Source organism: Hemiscyllium ocellatum, chromosome 6, assembly GCF_020745735.1.
Source record: "Hemiscyllium ocellatum isolate sHemOce1 chromosome 6, sHemOce1.pat.X.cur, whole genome shotgun sequence".
In the NCBI taxonomy this organism is placed as follows: domain Eukaryota; kingdom Metazoa; phylum Chordata; class Chondrichthyes; order Orectolobiformes; family Hemiscylliidae; genus Hemiscyllium; species Hemiscyllium ocellatum.
In genome coordinates this window covers 108,612,254-108,630,524 of record NC_083406.1, presented here as the reverse complement: position 1 = coordinate 108,630,524, position 18,271 = coordinate 108,612,254, and the positions used below count along the sequence as shown (strand labels likewise).

General features: G+C 40.3%; 1 protein-coding gene across 3 annotated transcripts in view; it reads left to right on the top strand.

Annotated features, from left to right (window-relative positions):
* cyfip1 (cytoplasmic FMR1 interacting protein 1) overlaps positions 1-18,271 on the top strand; it is a 196,914-nt gene that overhangs the window by 54,046 nt on the left and 124,597 nt on the right. For all 3 annotated transcript variants that reach the window (XM_060826251.1, XM_060826253.1, XM_060826252.1), the window contains exons 7-11: positions 275-371; positions 1,205-1,333; positions 2,586-2,690; positions 13,656-13,747; positions 15,914-16,031. In XM_060826251.1, coding sequence (XP_060682234.1) covers positions 275-371; positions 1,205-1,333; positions 2,586-2,690; positions 13,656-13,747; positions 15,914-16,031 — 541 coding nt within the window. The remainder of the gene's footprint in view (positions 1-274; positions 372-1,204; positions 1,334-2,585; positions 2,691-13,655; positions 13,748-15,913; positions 16,032-18,271) is intronic.

The following is an 18,271-nucleotide window of genomic DNA, read 5'->3' as shown; positions in this document are numbered from 1 at the left end:
AACTTTTAACTATCTGTTTTGGTTAGCTAATTAATCTCAGACCAGACAGGTAGACTCTTGATTGTTCTGGACAAATCCTTGCTGCATTCCCCATGGAAATTCCAAAATACTTCCCTCAATGAAAAAGATGCACTATATGGATAACTTCCTTTGCTCTAGAAAGAGCAAGCTCTTGTAATGTATATCTGTACTAGCTTTGTAATTCATTTTACCTGTATATTAATGATTTTGTGGGACTTAATTAATCAACTGCTATGTTTAAACCTTATTTCAGAGCTGCTCAATTTCTTCGGAAAATGTCAGACCCACAATCCATACAAGAATCTCAAAATCTCTCTATGTTTCTTGCAAACCATAACAAAATTACTCAGGTAAATGTGTTGTATACAATCAGTCTTAATAATCTGTTTTTTACTGAGTTATGAGGATGGCGCATTGAGCTTTTTAAACCAATGTACCCACTAAATGCACGTTATTTTATGAGAAAGCTGCATTCAAAAAGAAATCAACTACTTTGACTGAATCATCCAGTAGAAAGGCTACCTTTGTCTGTGTGATATCCAGTGCTGGTTGAATAGAAGGTTTTGTATTGAATATTAGGAAGACTACCGCCATTGTTTTTGACCCCAGCTCTGATCTCTATTCCTTAGCTATCAATTGTATCCCTTTCTCTGGGAACAGTCTGAAATTAAACAGCTTCTTGCAATCTTTACACCCTCTTGAGCCTGAGTTGAGTTTCTGACCACATAGTGTCATCACTGAGACATATTTATTTGTTTTCTCAATGCATTGTCCAACATGTTCCCAGTCTCAGCTGATCTCTTGCTGAGCCCCTCATTCATGTTTTCGTTATTTTTCGTTTGACTATTCCAATGCATTCCTCGTGCTGCTATCCATGCCCAAGCTGCAGCAAGTAATTTTCACTTCATGCCTCCTGTGGTTACTGATCCAACAGTATCTTGAATTTAAAATTCTCTTATCATTTTTCATTTGAATTCCTGCATTATCTGACCACTCCCTATCTCTTTCATCCCCAAGAGTAACTTGCTGACATTTGTCTCATCTCAAATAGGAAGGATATCTCCTACGTTGGGCTTTAATGCGTTGTAGTGCATTATAGAAAAAGTAACTTCCTTTAGTGCTACCTGAACAGCTGTTTCATCTAATAATCAAGTTTCTCATCGATGCACTCTTCTTTTTATAGTCGCTGCAGCAGCAACTTGAAGGCATTCCAGGCTATGAAGAGCTTCTTGCTGACATTGTAAATATTTGCGTTGATTATTATGAGAATAGAATGTACCTTACTCCTGGCGAGAAACACATGCTGCTCAAGGTATTATATTTCTTCTGAAATAATATACAATTTATATGAAAAATGTCCACCTGACATTTACATTCTGTAACATCTGGTAGGTCCTATATATAAATGAAATGGCCAAGAGTCAATTTTTTTTGGTTTGTGTGCCAAGTTGAAACCAGGTACAGTAATTAAGGTTGGGCAAGGTCAAAGAGGTGGGTGTTGATTGAAAGAAAAGGAAAAGGGAAAGAATGATCAAATGGGGAGGGATGTATTTGGGCAGAGAAAATTCAGGTTTAAATTGGTAACAGGCACAGACTTTCTCCTGGGATTGAAGGGATAGAATGGCTACAAGACCCTAGCTCTACAAGGTATGTTCCCATGTCATAATTTCAACTCTATAATGGGCTTAGAGGCGTAATATACTTATTCTTCATTTGGAGACAGATTGGGTTTGTGTTCACAGCTGCTGAATATCTGTTAAACTGTAATAATTTTCTCTGATGGACATATGCTAAGGAGCAAGTGGAATGTTGTTGGTCTCTCTGCTATGGGGTCCTCTGTGGGCATGGTGGGGGTTTGGAGTTATTGGTGTGGTAAGACTTGTGATTATAAGGTGTCCCTTTGTGACAAGCTTCAGTTAGAATTTCACAGTCTACTTGAGGGACGGGTGGAAGCTTTGTCTATGTCAAAGATACATTTGGGCCCCACTTTTTTCTGAGTTGAAAATACAAGTGATCATGTTTTCTACTATAATCAGGGTCAATGCCTATGTTCTGTTGCAATGTGCTGTGAAATGTTTCTGGAGTTTTGAATTTACCGTGGCTGCTCTGCATGTTTGGAGCATTGGTGTGAGTGCATTGCAATGTGGTTGACTCTTAACTACCCTCTAAGCAGGGGTCTTGTTTCTGTTATTCAGCATTTTGATGAAGGGCCACTTGACTTGAAATGTGATCTTTGTTTTTCTTTCGACAGATATGTTGGGTTTTTCCAGCATGTTCTGTTTTTGCTTGGACCTTTTCATTGTTTTGTTTGTGGGTATGCATGTTCATTCCCATATTGTCAAGACTGGAGAACAGAGTTTCTCTTTTGTTTTTGAATCTATATGTGGAACACCTTAACAAAACTCAGTACAGTACAATTGTACATTGTCAAGTTTTTATTATACTTTCCGTTGATGAGTCATGTATATAAACATATTAGAAGTTTTGTTTTTGTTTTTGCATAAGCATTTTTAAAAAATGTCTTTCATGTGGAATGTTAAAAGTAAAACGGAAACTCTTTATAGGTGATGGGCTTTGGACTTTACCTTATGGATGGAACTGTAAGCAATATATACAAGCTTGATGCCAAGAAGCGAATAAACTTGAACAAGATTGACAAATTTTTTAAGGTAAGTTGGTGTGCGTTGTTTCCACTTGACCCAACAGTCCACTTGCCTTAGGTGACCAGCTTATGTGTATATGCTTTTCCTGGTGTACTGTAGTTTTGTTTTTGTTCCCCTACATTTATTTTTGAATTGGGAAAGACAATGAGATAGTGATATCTTTGCTGATCTAGTAATCCAGAGACCCAGCTAATGCTTCAAGTGCAAATCCCACCTTGATTAATGATGGAATTTGCATTCAACAACAAGAAAAATCATGAATTAAAAGTGTAAATGATGACCACGAACCAATTATCAATTGTTGTAAAGACATAACTGGTTCATTAATGTCCCTCAGAAAGAAGTCTGTTCTCTTTGTCTCATCTTGCCTAATTTCATTCCATATCTACATCAGTGTAGTTGACTTTTAACTGTCATCTGAAAAATGGCCTAGCAAGCCATTCAGTTGTATGAAACCACTAAAAGTTCTCAAGAAAAGAATATAACTGGTTGGATCCACCTGGCATTGACTTAGGCTAACAAAATGAACCCTGTCAACTCTGCAAAGTTGTCTTTGCCAACATCTGGGGCCTAGTGCCAAATTGGCGAGAGCTGTCTCAGACTGTCCAAGTAGTAGGCTGACACAGTTAAACTTGCAGAAGCATATGTAGCAGGCAGTGTCCCATTCAACACCATTGCCATCCATGTTCTGTACTGATATACTGGCAAGACAGACTCAGCAAAGGTGGTAGTGCAGCGGCGTACAGTTGGGAGGGAGTTGCCTGGAAGTCCTCAAAATTGACACTCGACGCCATTATGTCTCCAGGCATAAGGACACACAGAGCTAAGGAAGCCTCTTACTGGCTACCAGCACTCTCCCTGCCCTAGTGAATCTTTAAATCTTTGGTTAGGCCACAGATGAAATCAATGTTATAGAAAGTTGTAATAAGACTTCCTCCTATATTCTAATCCCTGGCTAATAAAGGCAAGCATCACCACCCTGTCTGCCTATGCTCACACCTGACCTGTACACCAAGGTCCCTTTGTTCCACAGTACTCCCTAGGGACATACCATTTATTGTGTATATCCATCCTTCTGACAGGTTAGACGTCCCAAAATGGATCTCCTGAGTTATTGGGATTAAATTCCATCTGCTATTGCTCTACCCCAGCTTAGTAGCGGATCAGTATTAGACTATAGCCTGAGACTATCATCCTCATTATCAACACCACCAATTTTCGTGTCATCTGCAAACTTTCCAATGATGCCTTCTATAATTACATCCAAGTCATTAATGTACATAACAGCTAGGGCCCCAGCACCGATCCTTGTGCACTGCTTGTAACAGGCTTCCAATTACAAAAACAGTCCTCCACTTTCATTCTTTGTCTCCTATTTGTGATCCAATTTGCCAACTTGCTTTGGATCATGTGGGCTCTTAATTTTCAAATCTGCCTTCCTTGTCACAGGCCTTACTGAAGTCTGTGTAAATTGCATGAACTGCACTACTCTCATAAATATATTTACATCCTTTTCAAAAAATCTCGATTAAATTAATCAGCCAGGATGTCCCTGTAACAATTTCTTGTTGACTATCAGTGAACAATCCTTGTCTTTCTAAGTATTGATTAATCTTATCCTTTAGAATTTTTTCCAATAATTTCCCTACCATTGATATCAGACTAACTGATCTGTAATTACTTGGCCTATTCCCTGTTGTCCTGCTTGATCAAAGGGACCACATTAGCTATCGTCCATCATCTGGAACTTCACCTGTGCCCATGGAAGTACTTCATATCTCCAGCCACAGCATTTTGCTCCCTTGCCTTCTCTGGAAGATGCAATACATCTCATTAGGCCCTGAGGATTTGTGTACCTGTATCCCTGTTAAAATTTCTAATACTGCCTCATTATCAATCTTAGTCTGTTGTAAAACCTAACCATCCCAGATAATACCTGTGAATCTAGATGAGAACTTTCAACCACCTGATGAAGGAGCAGTGGTCCAAAAGCTAGTGCCTCCAATTAAACCTGTTGGACTATAATCTGGTGTTGTGTGATTTTTAGCTTTGTACACCCCAGTCCAACACCAGCATCAATTCATTTCAGATCTCACCCATGTCCACTGGTGTCAGGCTCAGGTTGTCCCTTTGGTCTCTAATAAGTCCCATTCTATTAATGGTAATCCTTTTAGTCTTATTATACATTTAAAAATCGCTGGTTTTCCTTGATCCCATCTGCCAAAGATATTTCATGGCCCCTCTTTGCCCTGCTAATTTCCTTGTAAGGAATCTCCTACATTCTATATTTTTGAAGGGCTTCTCCCTTTCAATGCATTATACCTGACACGTGCTTCCTCCTCCTCATTTATCAAACTCAATATCCTGTGACATCCATGATTCCCTTCTCTTGCTGCTCTTGCCCTTTACTCATATAGGAACATGGAAGTCCTAAATTCACTGTACAACTTTTAAATTTTAAGACCTATCTGCAAGTAGCTGCTCCCAGTCTGTTTGCCAGATACTGTCTAATGATATGAAATCAACCTTCCCTCAATTTAGACACTTCAACACGATCCATATCCCTTTCCAGAAAGACTTTGAAACTTAGTTATGGTCACTATTGCCAAAATGCTCAACACTGAAACTTCAGCCACTTGACCAGCTTCATTCCCTAGGATTAGGTCAAGCATTGTCCCATTTCTAGTAGTCCTGATGGCTTATGCCCGAAACGTCGAATTTCCTATTCCTTGGATGCTGCCTAACCTGCTGTGCTTTAACCAGCAACACATTTTCACCCATTTCTAGTAGGACTATCTACAGACTGGCACAAAAAGCTCTCCTGGAAGTACTTTAAAAATTTCACTCCACCTAATTCTCTCACACTCGGGTAATGTCAATCAATGTCCCCTACAACCATATCTGTTACTCTCTCACCTTTCTGTGATTTGCCTTCATCTGCTTTCTCAAATGGCTAAGGAAATTCGACAAGTCTACAATGACTGTTAGCAATTTTTTATCAATGCACCATAGGAAACATCCTTAATGAATGTGTCACAGCTTGCTATGGCAACTGCTTTGCCCAAGATCGCAAGAAACTACAGTGAGTTGTGAATGTAGCCCAGTCCATCAGGAAAACCAGTCTTCCTTCCATTGACTCAGTCTATACTTCCTGCTGCCTCAGGAAACCAGCCAATATAGTTAAAGACCGGTCCCACCTCGGTTATACTGTCTTCCCCCTTTTCTGTTGGGCAGAAGATACAAAGTTTGAAAACGTGCTAACAGATTCAAGAACACTTTTGTTGTTATCAGCCTTATGAGTGGACTTTTCAGATATTAGCATTGATCTTTCTGTATACCTTCCCTGTAGCTATAACACCATATTCTGATTTTTGTTTTATTTCCCTGTTGTACATATGTAAGGTATGATTTGTCTACATAGCATGCAAAACAATATGTTTCACTTGGTATATGTAGCAATAATAAAAAAATCAAATCAAACCATATAATCTGCTTTGTTTTCCTTTGACTGTTGGGAAACCTGTAGTATAATTCCAGAAAGGTAATTCCCTTTTTTTTTAAATTTCTAAACTCTACCGAGATGGCATAACTTGGAGACACATCTAGGACTACTTCCCTCCTAAAAGATATAGCTGCTAGACTGGGTCTGCTATGATGATAAAGGAACTAACCAGAGGAAAAAAAAATCTACTTGACCTCAATCTCCCCAATCTTGACAATCAAAGATATACAGGTTAGGTGAATTGGTCATCCTAAATTGCCCCGTTGTGTTCAGACTGGGTACGTTAACTGTCATAAATGTGGGGTTATGGGTTTAGGGTGGAAGGAATAAGATGCTTTTTGGGTGGGGGTTAGTGCAGACTTAGTCATAGAGATGTACAGCACTGAAACAGATCCTTCGGTCCTACTTGTCCATGCTGACCAGATATTCTAACCTAATCTAGTCCTATTTGCTACCACTTGGCCCTTATCCCTCTAAACCCTTCCTATTCGTATGGCCATCCAGATGCCTTTCAAATACTGTAATTATACTAGCCTCCACCACTTCCTCTAGCAGCACATTCCATACGCGCACCCTCTGTATGAAAAGGTTGCCCCCTTAGGTCCCTTTTATATCTTTCCCTTCTCACCCTGAACTGATGTCCTCTAGTTCTGGACTACCCCACCCCAGGGAAAAGTCCATATCTATTTATCCTATCCACGCTCCTCTTGATTTTATTAACCTCTATAAGATAACTCATCAGCCTTTGATACTATAGGGAAACAGACCCAGCCTATTCAGCCTTGTAAACCTTTTCTGAATCCTTTCAAGTTTCACAGCATCCTTCTGATAGGAGGGAGACCAGAATTGCACACAATATTCAAAAAGTGGCCTAACCAACCTCCTATACAGCTGTAACATGACCTCCCAACTCCAATACTCAGTGCTCTGACCAATAATGGAAAGCATACCAAACGCTGCCTTCACTATCCTATCTACCTGTGACTCTACTTTCAAGAAACTGGATGTAGGTTTGCTAGCGAACCTTTGTCCAGAGGCTTCAGTGAGCCTCTGGACAAAGCACTGCTGATGTTTCCTGCTTTATATGTTTGGGTTTCCTTGGCTGAAGATATTACCTAGTATGGTGATGAAACATCTGAAAATGAGCCTTTCAGCTTAGCGAGCAAACCTACATCCAGAACCTCAACCTGATCTACAAATCTTCTCAAACTTGCTAACTTTCAAGGAACGATGAATCTGTACTCCAAGGTCTCTTTGTCCAGCAACACTCCTCAGGACCTTACCATTAAGTGTATAAGTCCTGCTCTGATTTGCTTTTCCAAAATGTAGCACCTCGCATTTATCTAAATTTGATGGGCCAAGTGGCCTGTACCTGCACTGTAGGTATTCTGTGATTCTAATCTGCTGCCAGAGTTGCACCTATCCATGACAGTATCAGTAGGAATGACCACCTCAAAATCCTGTTGGAGATGAAGGTCCATCTTCTCAATGAAGAGCCCTCTACTGTAATGCGTGACAATGCCAAATGAAATTGATTTTTGATTAAATTTAATAATACAAGACTTGTAATCCATGAAGTGCTGTGGTCTGTAGCAGAATTCCTGTATACTTGTGGCCCGGTATAACCCCTACTCTACCATTAGCATCAAGCCTGGGAATCAATAAATGTGCATGAGGACATGCCAAGAGCAATGCTAGGTATACTTAAAAATGTGGTGTCAATCTGATGAAACTGTGTCATAGGATTACTCACATGGAAGTGGCATGCAGTTGACAAGACTAAGTGATTCCACAACCAGCACTGCGATGCTGTTACATCCGATCATGAACAATTAAATTCACTGGAGGAGAAAGCTTCACAGGAATCTCTTTCCTCAATAATAGGAAAGCCTGGAACCTCCGTGCAGAAGATAATGCAACAAACCCTTAGCCAGAGCTGCCAAGCAAATGACTCATCTCTGCCTACTCCAAAGGTCCCCAGCATCAGCGATGCTAGTCTTTCACCAAGTCCTATGAAGGAATGGCTGAAGGCACTGGATATTGCAAGGGCTTGGATCCTGTTGACATTCTGGCAATAGTACTGAAGACTTATGCTCCAGAGCTTTCCATAGCCTGAGCCAAGCTGGTTCAGTATGGCTGCAACACGAGCATCTCCCTGGCAATGTGGAAGATTGCCCACGTATGCCCTGTATGCACGAAAGAACAAAGAAAATTACATCGCAGGAACAGATCTTTTCCCCCTCCCAAGCCTCCGCGATTCCAAATCCTTTATCGAAATCTGTCGCCTATTTTCTAAGGATGTGTATCCCTCTGCTCCCTGTCCATTCATGTGTCTGTCTAGATACATCTTAAATGACGCTATCGTGCCTGCCTCTACCACCTCCGCTGGCAACGTGTTCCAGGCATCCACCACCCTCTGCGTAAAGAACTTTCCACGCATATCTCCCTTAAACATTTCCTCCCTCGTTTTGAACTCATGACCCCTAGTAATTGAATCCCTCACTGTTGGACAGAGCTGCTTGCTATCCCCCTGTCTACACCCCTCATGATTTTGTAGACCTCAATCAGATTCCCCTCTAAACCTTTGTTTCTAATTAAAATAATTCTAATTTACTCAACCTCTCTTCATAGCTAGCACCCTCCATAACAAGCAACATCCTGGTGAACCTCCTGTGCACCCTCTCCAAAGCATCCATATCCTTTTGATAATGTGGCGACCAGAACTGTACACAGTATTCCAACTGTGGCCAAGTTCTATGCAGCTATAATATGACTTGCCAACTCTTGTACTCAATACCCTGTCCGATGAAGGAAAGCATGCCTTATGCTGCCTTGACCACTCTATTGTACCCTGTAGGTGGCAGCTCAGGTCAATGAACTTGAACACCCAGATGTCTCTGTAAACTAATTTTCCCTAAGGCTTTTCCAGTTACTGTATAATTTGCTCTTGAATGGGATCTTCCAAAGTGCATCACCTCGCATTTGCCTGGCTTGAACTGCACCTGCCATTTCTCTGCCCAACTCTCCAATCTTGTCTATGCTTTGTTGCATCTCTGACAGTTCCCTTCACTATCTGCTACACCACCAATCTGCAAACTTACTCATCAGGCCAACTATACATTCCTACAGATTATTTATGTAACCACAAACAACAGTGGTCCCAACATGGATCACTGTGGAACACCATTGGTCACAGTTCTCCATTTTGAGAAACTCTTTTCCACTACAACCACTACTCTCTGTCCCCTGTTGCCCAGCCAGTTCTCTGTCCATCTAGCTAGTACACCCTTGATGTCATGCAATTTCACTTTCTCCATCAGCCTACCATGGAGATCTTTATCAAATGCCTTACTGAAGTCCATGTATATGACATCTTCAGCGCTCCCCTCATCAATCAACTTTGTCGTTTCCTCAAAGAGTTTAAGTTGGTAAGACGTGACCTTCCCTGCACAAAACCATGTTGCTTATCACTCATAAGCCCATTTTCTTATCAATATAAATAGATCTAGATCCTATCCCTCAGTATCTTCTTCAGCTTACCTACCACTGACGTCAGGCTCATCGTTCTATAATTACCTGGATTATCCCTGCTACCCTTCTTAAACAACATTAGCAATTCTCCAGTCCTCCGAGACCTCACCCATGTTTAAGGATGCTACAGAGATAGCTGTCAAAGCCCCAGCTATTACCTCTTTGACTTTCCTCAGTAACCTGATGTAGGGTCCCCATCCAGATCTGGGGACTTGTCCACCTTAATGCCAACACTTCCTCTTCCTTATGCCGGTATGACCTAGAGTAATCAAACATCTATCCCTAACCTCAGCATCTGTCATGTCCCTGTTCTCAGTGAATACCAATGCAAAGTACTCACTAAGAATCTCATCCATTTTCTCTGACTCAACACATAACTTTCCTCCTTGAGTGGGGTGGAAGAATGCCTGCTGATGTTTGCACATGGTTTAGAGGTATTCGCAAACTCTTCCAAGACTGAAACTGTCCATGTTCAGATGCATTATCTGAGCCATAGCCAGGCTTGGGCTAATACATGATAAATAACATTAATGCCACACTGCGGAATTGCCCACTAGAGATTATGGTCGAGAGTGTTGTGCTGGAAAAGCACAACAGGAATGAATCATTCCTGATCAAGGGCTTATGCCCGAAATGTCAATTCTCCTGCTCCTCAGATGCTGCCTGACCTGCTGTGCTTTTCCAGCAGAGGACGCCTGACTCTGATCTCCAGCATCTGCAGTCCTCACTTTTCTCCCACTAGAGATAACCAACAACCTCATGGTTACCAGTGACAAAATGAACTGGATTATTTATGCAATAATTGTGGCTACAGGAGCGGTTTAGGGGCTCAGAAATCCCACAGTGGGTAACTCCCAGATTCCTGAAATCCTGGCACAGGTCAGAAGCATGATGGAATGCTCCCTACTTGCCTGGATGAGTGCAGCCTCAACAATGTCATTCAGGACAAAGCGGACTGCTTGATTGGCATCACATCCACAAACGTTCACTTTCCACCACCCACAGTCAATAGTAGCAGTCTGCACTATGTACAAGATGCAGAGCAAGAATCCACCAAGATTAATTAGACTGCACCTTACAAATCCATTACCACTGTGTATTCCAGTAGGACAAGAGCAGTAGGTACATAGGTTCACCTCCAAGCCACAAGTTCTCTTCCAAGCCACTCACCATTCAAACTTGGGAATATATCACCATTTTTTCAACAGGACTAAAATCTTGGAATTCTCTAGCCTATCAACACTATGGATGTCCCCTTACATTAAATGGACAGCAACATTTCAAGAAGGTAGCTCAACACCAATTTGTCAAGAGCAGCTAGGGATGGGTAATAAATGCTGACCCAGTCAGCAAAACTCACGTTCCATGAAATAGTTAAGAAAAAAACATAAATTTCAGTTTTCAAAAGAAGTTTTTTTTTCTTGCCTGAAGTAAAAGTGTGCATGTTACAGGTAAGATTTTTGGTAACCGTAAAAGCTAGAAATTGTTTTAGCATTTCCAAATAGTTCACACTTAATATTTGAAGGGAAATGTCAATTAGTATCAGCTGTAGAATGGAGATGCAAAAGAGCAGCAGTAATGTGTAATAAAAATTGTGCTTTTTGTCATCCTTTCTAAAGAAAAAAAGTTTATAATCCTCTTCCTCTCTGTATCATTTCTACACTGGAAAGTCTTTTGGTAGAGGCAGCATTGTTGTATAAAGTCTAGCATTTTAAATGAAATAACTCCAGCAAGACTTTTAAAATTAGGCTTAGGTAATCTCTAGATTTCCTTTGGCATGCTCCAGCAGCCCTGATTCAGCATGTAATGCTATTGCCTGGACTATTAAAACAAAGCTGCTTCCCCTACAGTTCTTCTGAACATAAAGCTGACTTGTAATATAGTTTCTAACTACTCCTATCATCATTCTCACCACATCTTATAATTTAGCCCAGTCTCTCTGCTGACTTACTTATTGGAACCAAGGGTAATGAGAAAAGGGTAATAAGTAATTATTGGACAAAGTTAGAAGGAATTTCTATTACACTGGAAAGTAGAAGATGTTACTGCTCAGTTCAAGAAGGGAAGGAGACAAAACTGGAAGATGTGTCTATGTTCAGGTATATGTATGAAAGGATACATTGTTGCTGAGCTGGTAATGCTCTTGACCCAGGTTCACATCCCAGTGATCGAATTTGAATTCCATTAAAAATCTGGCATTGACCATAATTAACTATCATCAGCAAAAGTATTTGGTTCATGAATACCTTTTATGGAAAGAAGCGGGTAAGTGATGGCTTCGTGGTATTATTGCTAGACTGTTAATCGATAGATACAGATAATGTACTGGAGATGTGGGTTCTAGACAAGCAACAACCTGCCGATCAGAGTAAAGACCCATTTGTACCTACTTTGTTTACTTTTACTAGACAAGTTTCTATCTACGAGTAAAAAATGAGGTCTGCAGATGCTGGAGATCACAGCTGCAAATGTGTTGCTGGTCAAAGCACAGCAGGTTAGGCAGCATCTCAGGAATAGAGAATTCGACGTTTCGAGCATAAGCCCTTCATACACCAGTATGTCAATCCCATGAGCTCTAATTTTCTACTATTACCTTGAATATGACAAGTAACCAGATGCGTTTTTGGAAATCTAAGTACAGGATATTCACTAACTCCCTTTATCCATTGCACTAGTTATTGTTTCAACAATGTCTACTAAATTCATTATTTATGACTTCCTTTTCACAAAGCCTTGTCAACTCTGTCTGATAACATTGAAATACCCTTCTACAACAGCTTTTATATGTGCTTTTAAGCAGCTTGTCTTTGATATATGTTAAGCTAATTGACAGAGAGCTTCCTGCTTTCTATCTATCCTCCCTTTTTGAATGAAGGAGTTGCAATCACTATTTTCCAAAGTAATGGAATCTTGACTGCCTCAAGGGAATTTGCAAAGTTGAAACCAACCCTTAACCGGCCCCCGGGTATCTCACCAACCACTTTTAGATAAAGTTGGATAACGTCAGTCAGGACTTCGGGATCTGTCAACCCACTGTTCCAACAATTTGTTCAGTATCCCTTCAATGGTGATTGTACATTGTAAATTTTGAGTTTATCTGATTTACAGCTATTTCTGGGATGTTGTTTGTAGCCTATCTAGCAAAGAATGCCTGTTTAATTCATTTGCTAACTTCTTATTTTCCTTTATTATATCCTGAATCATGGTGTCTTTAGGACTGATGTTTATTTGTGTAAAAACTCTTGCTGTCTATTTTTTTATTTCTAGCTAGCCTTCTCGTGCTCTAATTTTATAATCCTTATTAAACTTCGTTATTCTTTGCTATTCTTAAATGCTGTCCAAACTTTTGATCTGTTACCCAAGTTTTGTTTTATATTAAGAAATTTTATGCCTTTTAGTTTGGTGGTATTAGTTAATTAACTATGTTCTGGTTAATCACAGAACCTCCATTTGAAATTTTCCTGTTTTGTTAAAATTTATCCAATCTGTATATACTGAATGCTTTTAAATTGTCTGCGACAGCATCGCTGCTGACCTATCCCTTAACTTAGTTTACAAGATTACTTTAAATAGCTCTGCTTTCATGTTTTCATAATTACCCCTACTAAATTCAAAATACTTGTCTTTGACCCACTCCTCTCTCCCTCAAACCAAATGTAAAGTGCAATTTCAGGCTCTCAAAACTTGCAATTAATGGCCGATTGGCCTCAGTGCTTGAGGTCTGGACTTCGACATTTTTTTATAAAGCTGGTGGTCCAGAGCAAGAAAACAAATATAACCCCAAAACCATTCAAATTTTCAACTCTTGTGATAAATGGAGTGATCACAGTAAACAAAATTTGTGCTTCAAACTGAAATGCTTTAGTTAGATTATGTGCATTTAGTGAAGAGCATCCACAGTGATCATCTTGAAGTAATTTATTTCAATCATGTTGCAGCAATTGCAGGTGGTGCCTTTATTTGGTGACATGCAGATCGAGTTGGCCAGGTACATCAAAACAAGTGCTCATTATGAGGAAAACAAATCAAGGTAGGCGTCCTCAATCATTTGGCTTGTAGAGATAAAGCCGTACCAGTGTTTGTATGTAAAGGAGAATAGTAAAAGCTTTTCTAGGTATGTGAAAGGGAAAAAAATGGTTAAGACTAAAATTGGGCCCTTGAAGACAGAAACAGGGAATATATTACGGGGAACAAAGAAATGGCAGAAGAGTTAAATTGGTATTTCAGATCTGTGTTCACTGGGAATGACACAAGCGATCTCCCAGAGATAACAGTGGCTGAAGGACCTGAACTAAAGGGAATTTATATTTGCCAGGAATTGGTGTTGGAAAGACTGTTAGGCCTGAAGGCTGATAAGTCCCCGGGGCCTGATGTTCTACATCCCAGACTACTGAAGGAGGTGGCTCTAGAAATCGTGGATGTGTTGGTGATTATTTTCCAGAGCTTGATAGATTCGGGATCAGTTTCTGCAGATTGGAGGGTGGCTAATGTTGTACCATCTTTTAAGAAAGGAGCGAGAGAGAAAGCAGGAAATTATAGACCAGTTAGTCTGACCTCAGTTGTGGGAAAGATGCTGGAGTCAATTATAAAGGATGAAATTACAACACATCTGGATAGCAGTAACTGGATAGGTCAGAGTCAGCATGGATTTATGAAGGGGAAATCATGCTTGACTAATCTTCTGGAATTTTTTGAGGATGTAACTCTGAAGATGTCCAAGGGAGATCCCGTAGATGTAGTGTACCTGGACTTTCAGAAAGCCTTTGATAAAGTCCCACGTAGGAGATTAGTGAGCAAAGTTAGGGCGCATGGTATTGGGGGCAAAGTACTGACCTGGATTGAAAATTGGTTGGCTGACAAGAAACAAAGAGTAGTGATAAACGACTCCCTTTTGGAATAGCAGGCGGTGACTAGTGGGGTACCGCAGGGATCAGTGCTGGGACCGCAGCTTTTTACAATATATATTAATGATATAGAAGATGGTATTAATAGTAACATTAGCAAATTTGCTGATGATACAAAGCTGGGTGACAGGGTGAAATGTGAGGATGATGTTAGGATATTACAGGGTGACCTGGACAGGTTAGGTGAGTGGTCAGATGCAGTTTAATGTGGATAAATATATGGTTAACCACTTTGGTGGCAAGAACAGGAAGGCAGGTTACTACCTAAATGGAGTCAAGTTAGGTAAAGGGGCAGTACAAAGAGATCTGGATATTCTTGTACACCAGTCAATGAAGGCAAGCATGCAGGTATAGCAGGTAGTGAAGAAAGCTAATAGCATGCTGGCCTTCATAACAAGAGGGATTGAGCACAGAAACAAAGAGGTTGTTCTGCAGCTGTACAGGACCCTGGTGAGACAGCACCTGGAGTATTGTGTGCAGTTCTGGTCTTCAAATTTGAGGAAAGACATTCTGGCTATTGAGGGAGTGCAGCATAGGTTCACAAGGTCAATTCCTGGAATGGTGGAACCATCTTATGTTGAAAGATTGGAATGACTGGGCTTGTATACTGTTGAGTTTAGAAGACCGAGAGGGGATCTGATTGAGACGTATAAGATTATTAAAGGATTGGACACTCTGGAGGCAGGAAACATGTTTCCGCTGATGGGTGTGTCCCAAACCAAGAGGACGCTTAAAAATATGGAGTAAGCCATTTAGGACAGATGAGGAGAAACTTCACCCAGAGAGTGGTGAGTGTGTGGGATGCTCTGCCCCAGAAGGCAGTGGAACCCAGTCTCTGGATTCATTTCAGAAAGAGTTGGATAGAGCCCTCAAGGATAGTGGAATCAACGGTTATGGAGATAAGGCAGGAACAGGATACTGATTGAGGATGATCAGCCATGATCATAATGAATGGTGGTGCAGGCTTGCAGGGCAGAATGGCCTACTCCTGCACCTATTGTCTATTGTTCATTATTGTTTGCAGTCATTTTCACAGCAGTTTGCAGTTTCTGTTGCAAAAGAAAAAGCAGTGTAATTTCTCAGCTATGGTTTTCTGGATAACTCAAGTCTGTACCGCATGGTCTACTTACCTACTAAAATTTAGAAACTTGATGAACTGATTTTAGCCAGCTTCTTTGGATATGTTTAGACAGGGCTATTCCATTAATAATAGTCATTAACTTTGGGCTTGCTGAGTTTAGTTTAGAAATTTTCTTTTTATTGCTTCAGTTGTGCCTGTGTTCTTTCTTAAGATGGGCCTCCACATCTTCCAGTAGTAGCCCTCAATACAACATTGTGGAACAAATGATTCAGATCCGGGAAGATCACATGCGTTTCATCTCTGAACTGGCTCGCTATAGCAACAGTGAGGTATGTGAAATATAATTGCAAAGTTAAAGAGTGTATAGTTTTGATGTGTATGGTTTTCCTGGGAAACCAATGTTTTTGGGAAAAAGAAAATGCATGTAATAACAGATGGTAAAACAAGAAGCAGCCACATTTACTAGAGGTGTGCCGTTTGTGAGCTTTCTGAAAATTTTTTTGCCATGAACCATGGCATCCATCTACTCTGGTGGGAGAGACCTAACATGCCTGTAATATTCACCTACGTTTCACATTGGTTGATTGTGATTAGAATTCATGAAAAGAAGTGAAAATCTGCACTCTGAACTCTGGGTGAACGTAAAAATAAAATTGAACTCGAGGAGTAGAAAGTCAAAGACTCAGAATTTCAAGCTGTAATCTCAGGATTGCTCGAGGTCTGTGAAGTCAGCAGAGTTTTGTCACAATTCGGCATAATGCGTGCTGCAAGGACAGTCTTGAAGATTCCATTTGCTGTTTTTTTTTGCAGGTTTTAGCTTACTTCTCTTGCTGTGTGTAAATAAAATGAAAATGTTTTTGCAGTCAGAATTTTACCCCATAGAAGTCCTTAATATTATGTCAATGTTTGAATTCTCCTTTTGTGCATGTTTCCTTACCCCCCCGTTTTGGGATTGGAATCATTTATAGTTTCAGTTTTTAATTGATGACAAGTAGAAGTGCAAACTGTCCAGCATCAAACACTGAAGTTCTTCATTTTAACAATTTTAGTGTCATTCCATCAGCTTTTCCCATTTTTTTCAGCCAATTCCATGTTTCATCTTGAGTTCCTACTCCTATAGGTTTATGCAGCAAATTTTCATGAAAATTTATTGTGAGTTTGCTGAAAATCCACTCTCAGCAGCCACATATCTACCACAAACTGGCTTGAGTAAAGTTAATTTGATGGGATATTTGTTTTCTTAAGCCATTACGGCTGCTGTTCACATCTTGTATCATACAGATGATCTTAGGGTTTGCTTTCAATAACTGATTTCATTAGTTGGTTGTGAATGCAATGTTATTCAGCCTTTGTTTCCTGGTTTAGTTTACCTTTTATCAATATTGATATATCCCTTACTAATTTAGTATGATATTACCAGAATGCATCACTGTCTCAGTGCTTGTCCCATCATTCTACTAATAGAAACCAAAATTTCCTTATGTCTTTTGCCAAATATGTATGCATCACATTGGACCTTGACTCTTTAGTACCTTATATTAACTATAAAGAGAGGGCAGTTGGGGCAACGTCTTTATTGTGGCTATAAATAATTCAGCTAGAGATATAATTACATTTTTCATAAATTGAAGTTTATTGTTTAATGTGCAGAGTTGCATGTTGACACCACAAATATTATTGTATTGCCTGTTGGATATAACTGTAGAAATCAGGCTGGTGCAATGTTTGTACTGCTGAAGAAAGGAACTGAAGAGGACAAAATCTTGCCTAATAATGTTAAATTCTGAAAATATAATATAGGATGTGAAAAAAATGGAGAAATACTACATAATAATTTTTTTGTTATTGGGTAGAACATTTGTGATACCTACTGGCTAGAGAATGGATAGGAACATCTGTTTTAGAATGTCACTTTGGTCAGCCATCAGACACTTTAGTGACCAATATTAGGTCTTTGTGATTGAAGATTCTGCGGTTGAAAATCCTGCCCCCGAGAGCCTCTGGCTGCCTCCACCAGGTGCAAAGACCAATAATGTACCCACAGTGGAACAACAAATAATTAGAGGGCATGAGTAAAGTTGGGGTTGCTGAGAGAAGTGTTGGGGGCCTGAAAATGCATTTAGCTTCGTACATCTCTCGGTGGCTCAGTGGTTAGCACTGCTGCCTCACAGCGCTGGGTTCAATTCCCATCTCAGGCAATTGTCTGTGTGGAGTTTGCACGTTTTCCCCGTGTATGTGGGTTTCCTCCGGGTGTTCCGGTTTCCTCCCACAGTCCAAAGATGAGCAGGTTAGGTGAATTTGCCATGCTAAATTGCCCGTAGTGTTAGGTGCATTAATCAGGGTTGAATGTAGTGGAATGGGAGTGGGTGAGTTGCTTTTCGGAGGATCGGTGGATTGCTGAGCCAAAGTGCCTGTTTCCACACTGTAGGGAATCTAATCTAATCTAATCTTCCATGAATGCCAGATCCCTGAGTGTTTGAATACCTTTGCAAGTTTCACATGGCACAAGTTTCTTCTGCCCATTGCTGACTGATTCTGTAGTGATGAGATGAGGCTAAGTGGTGGTTAA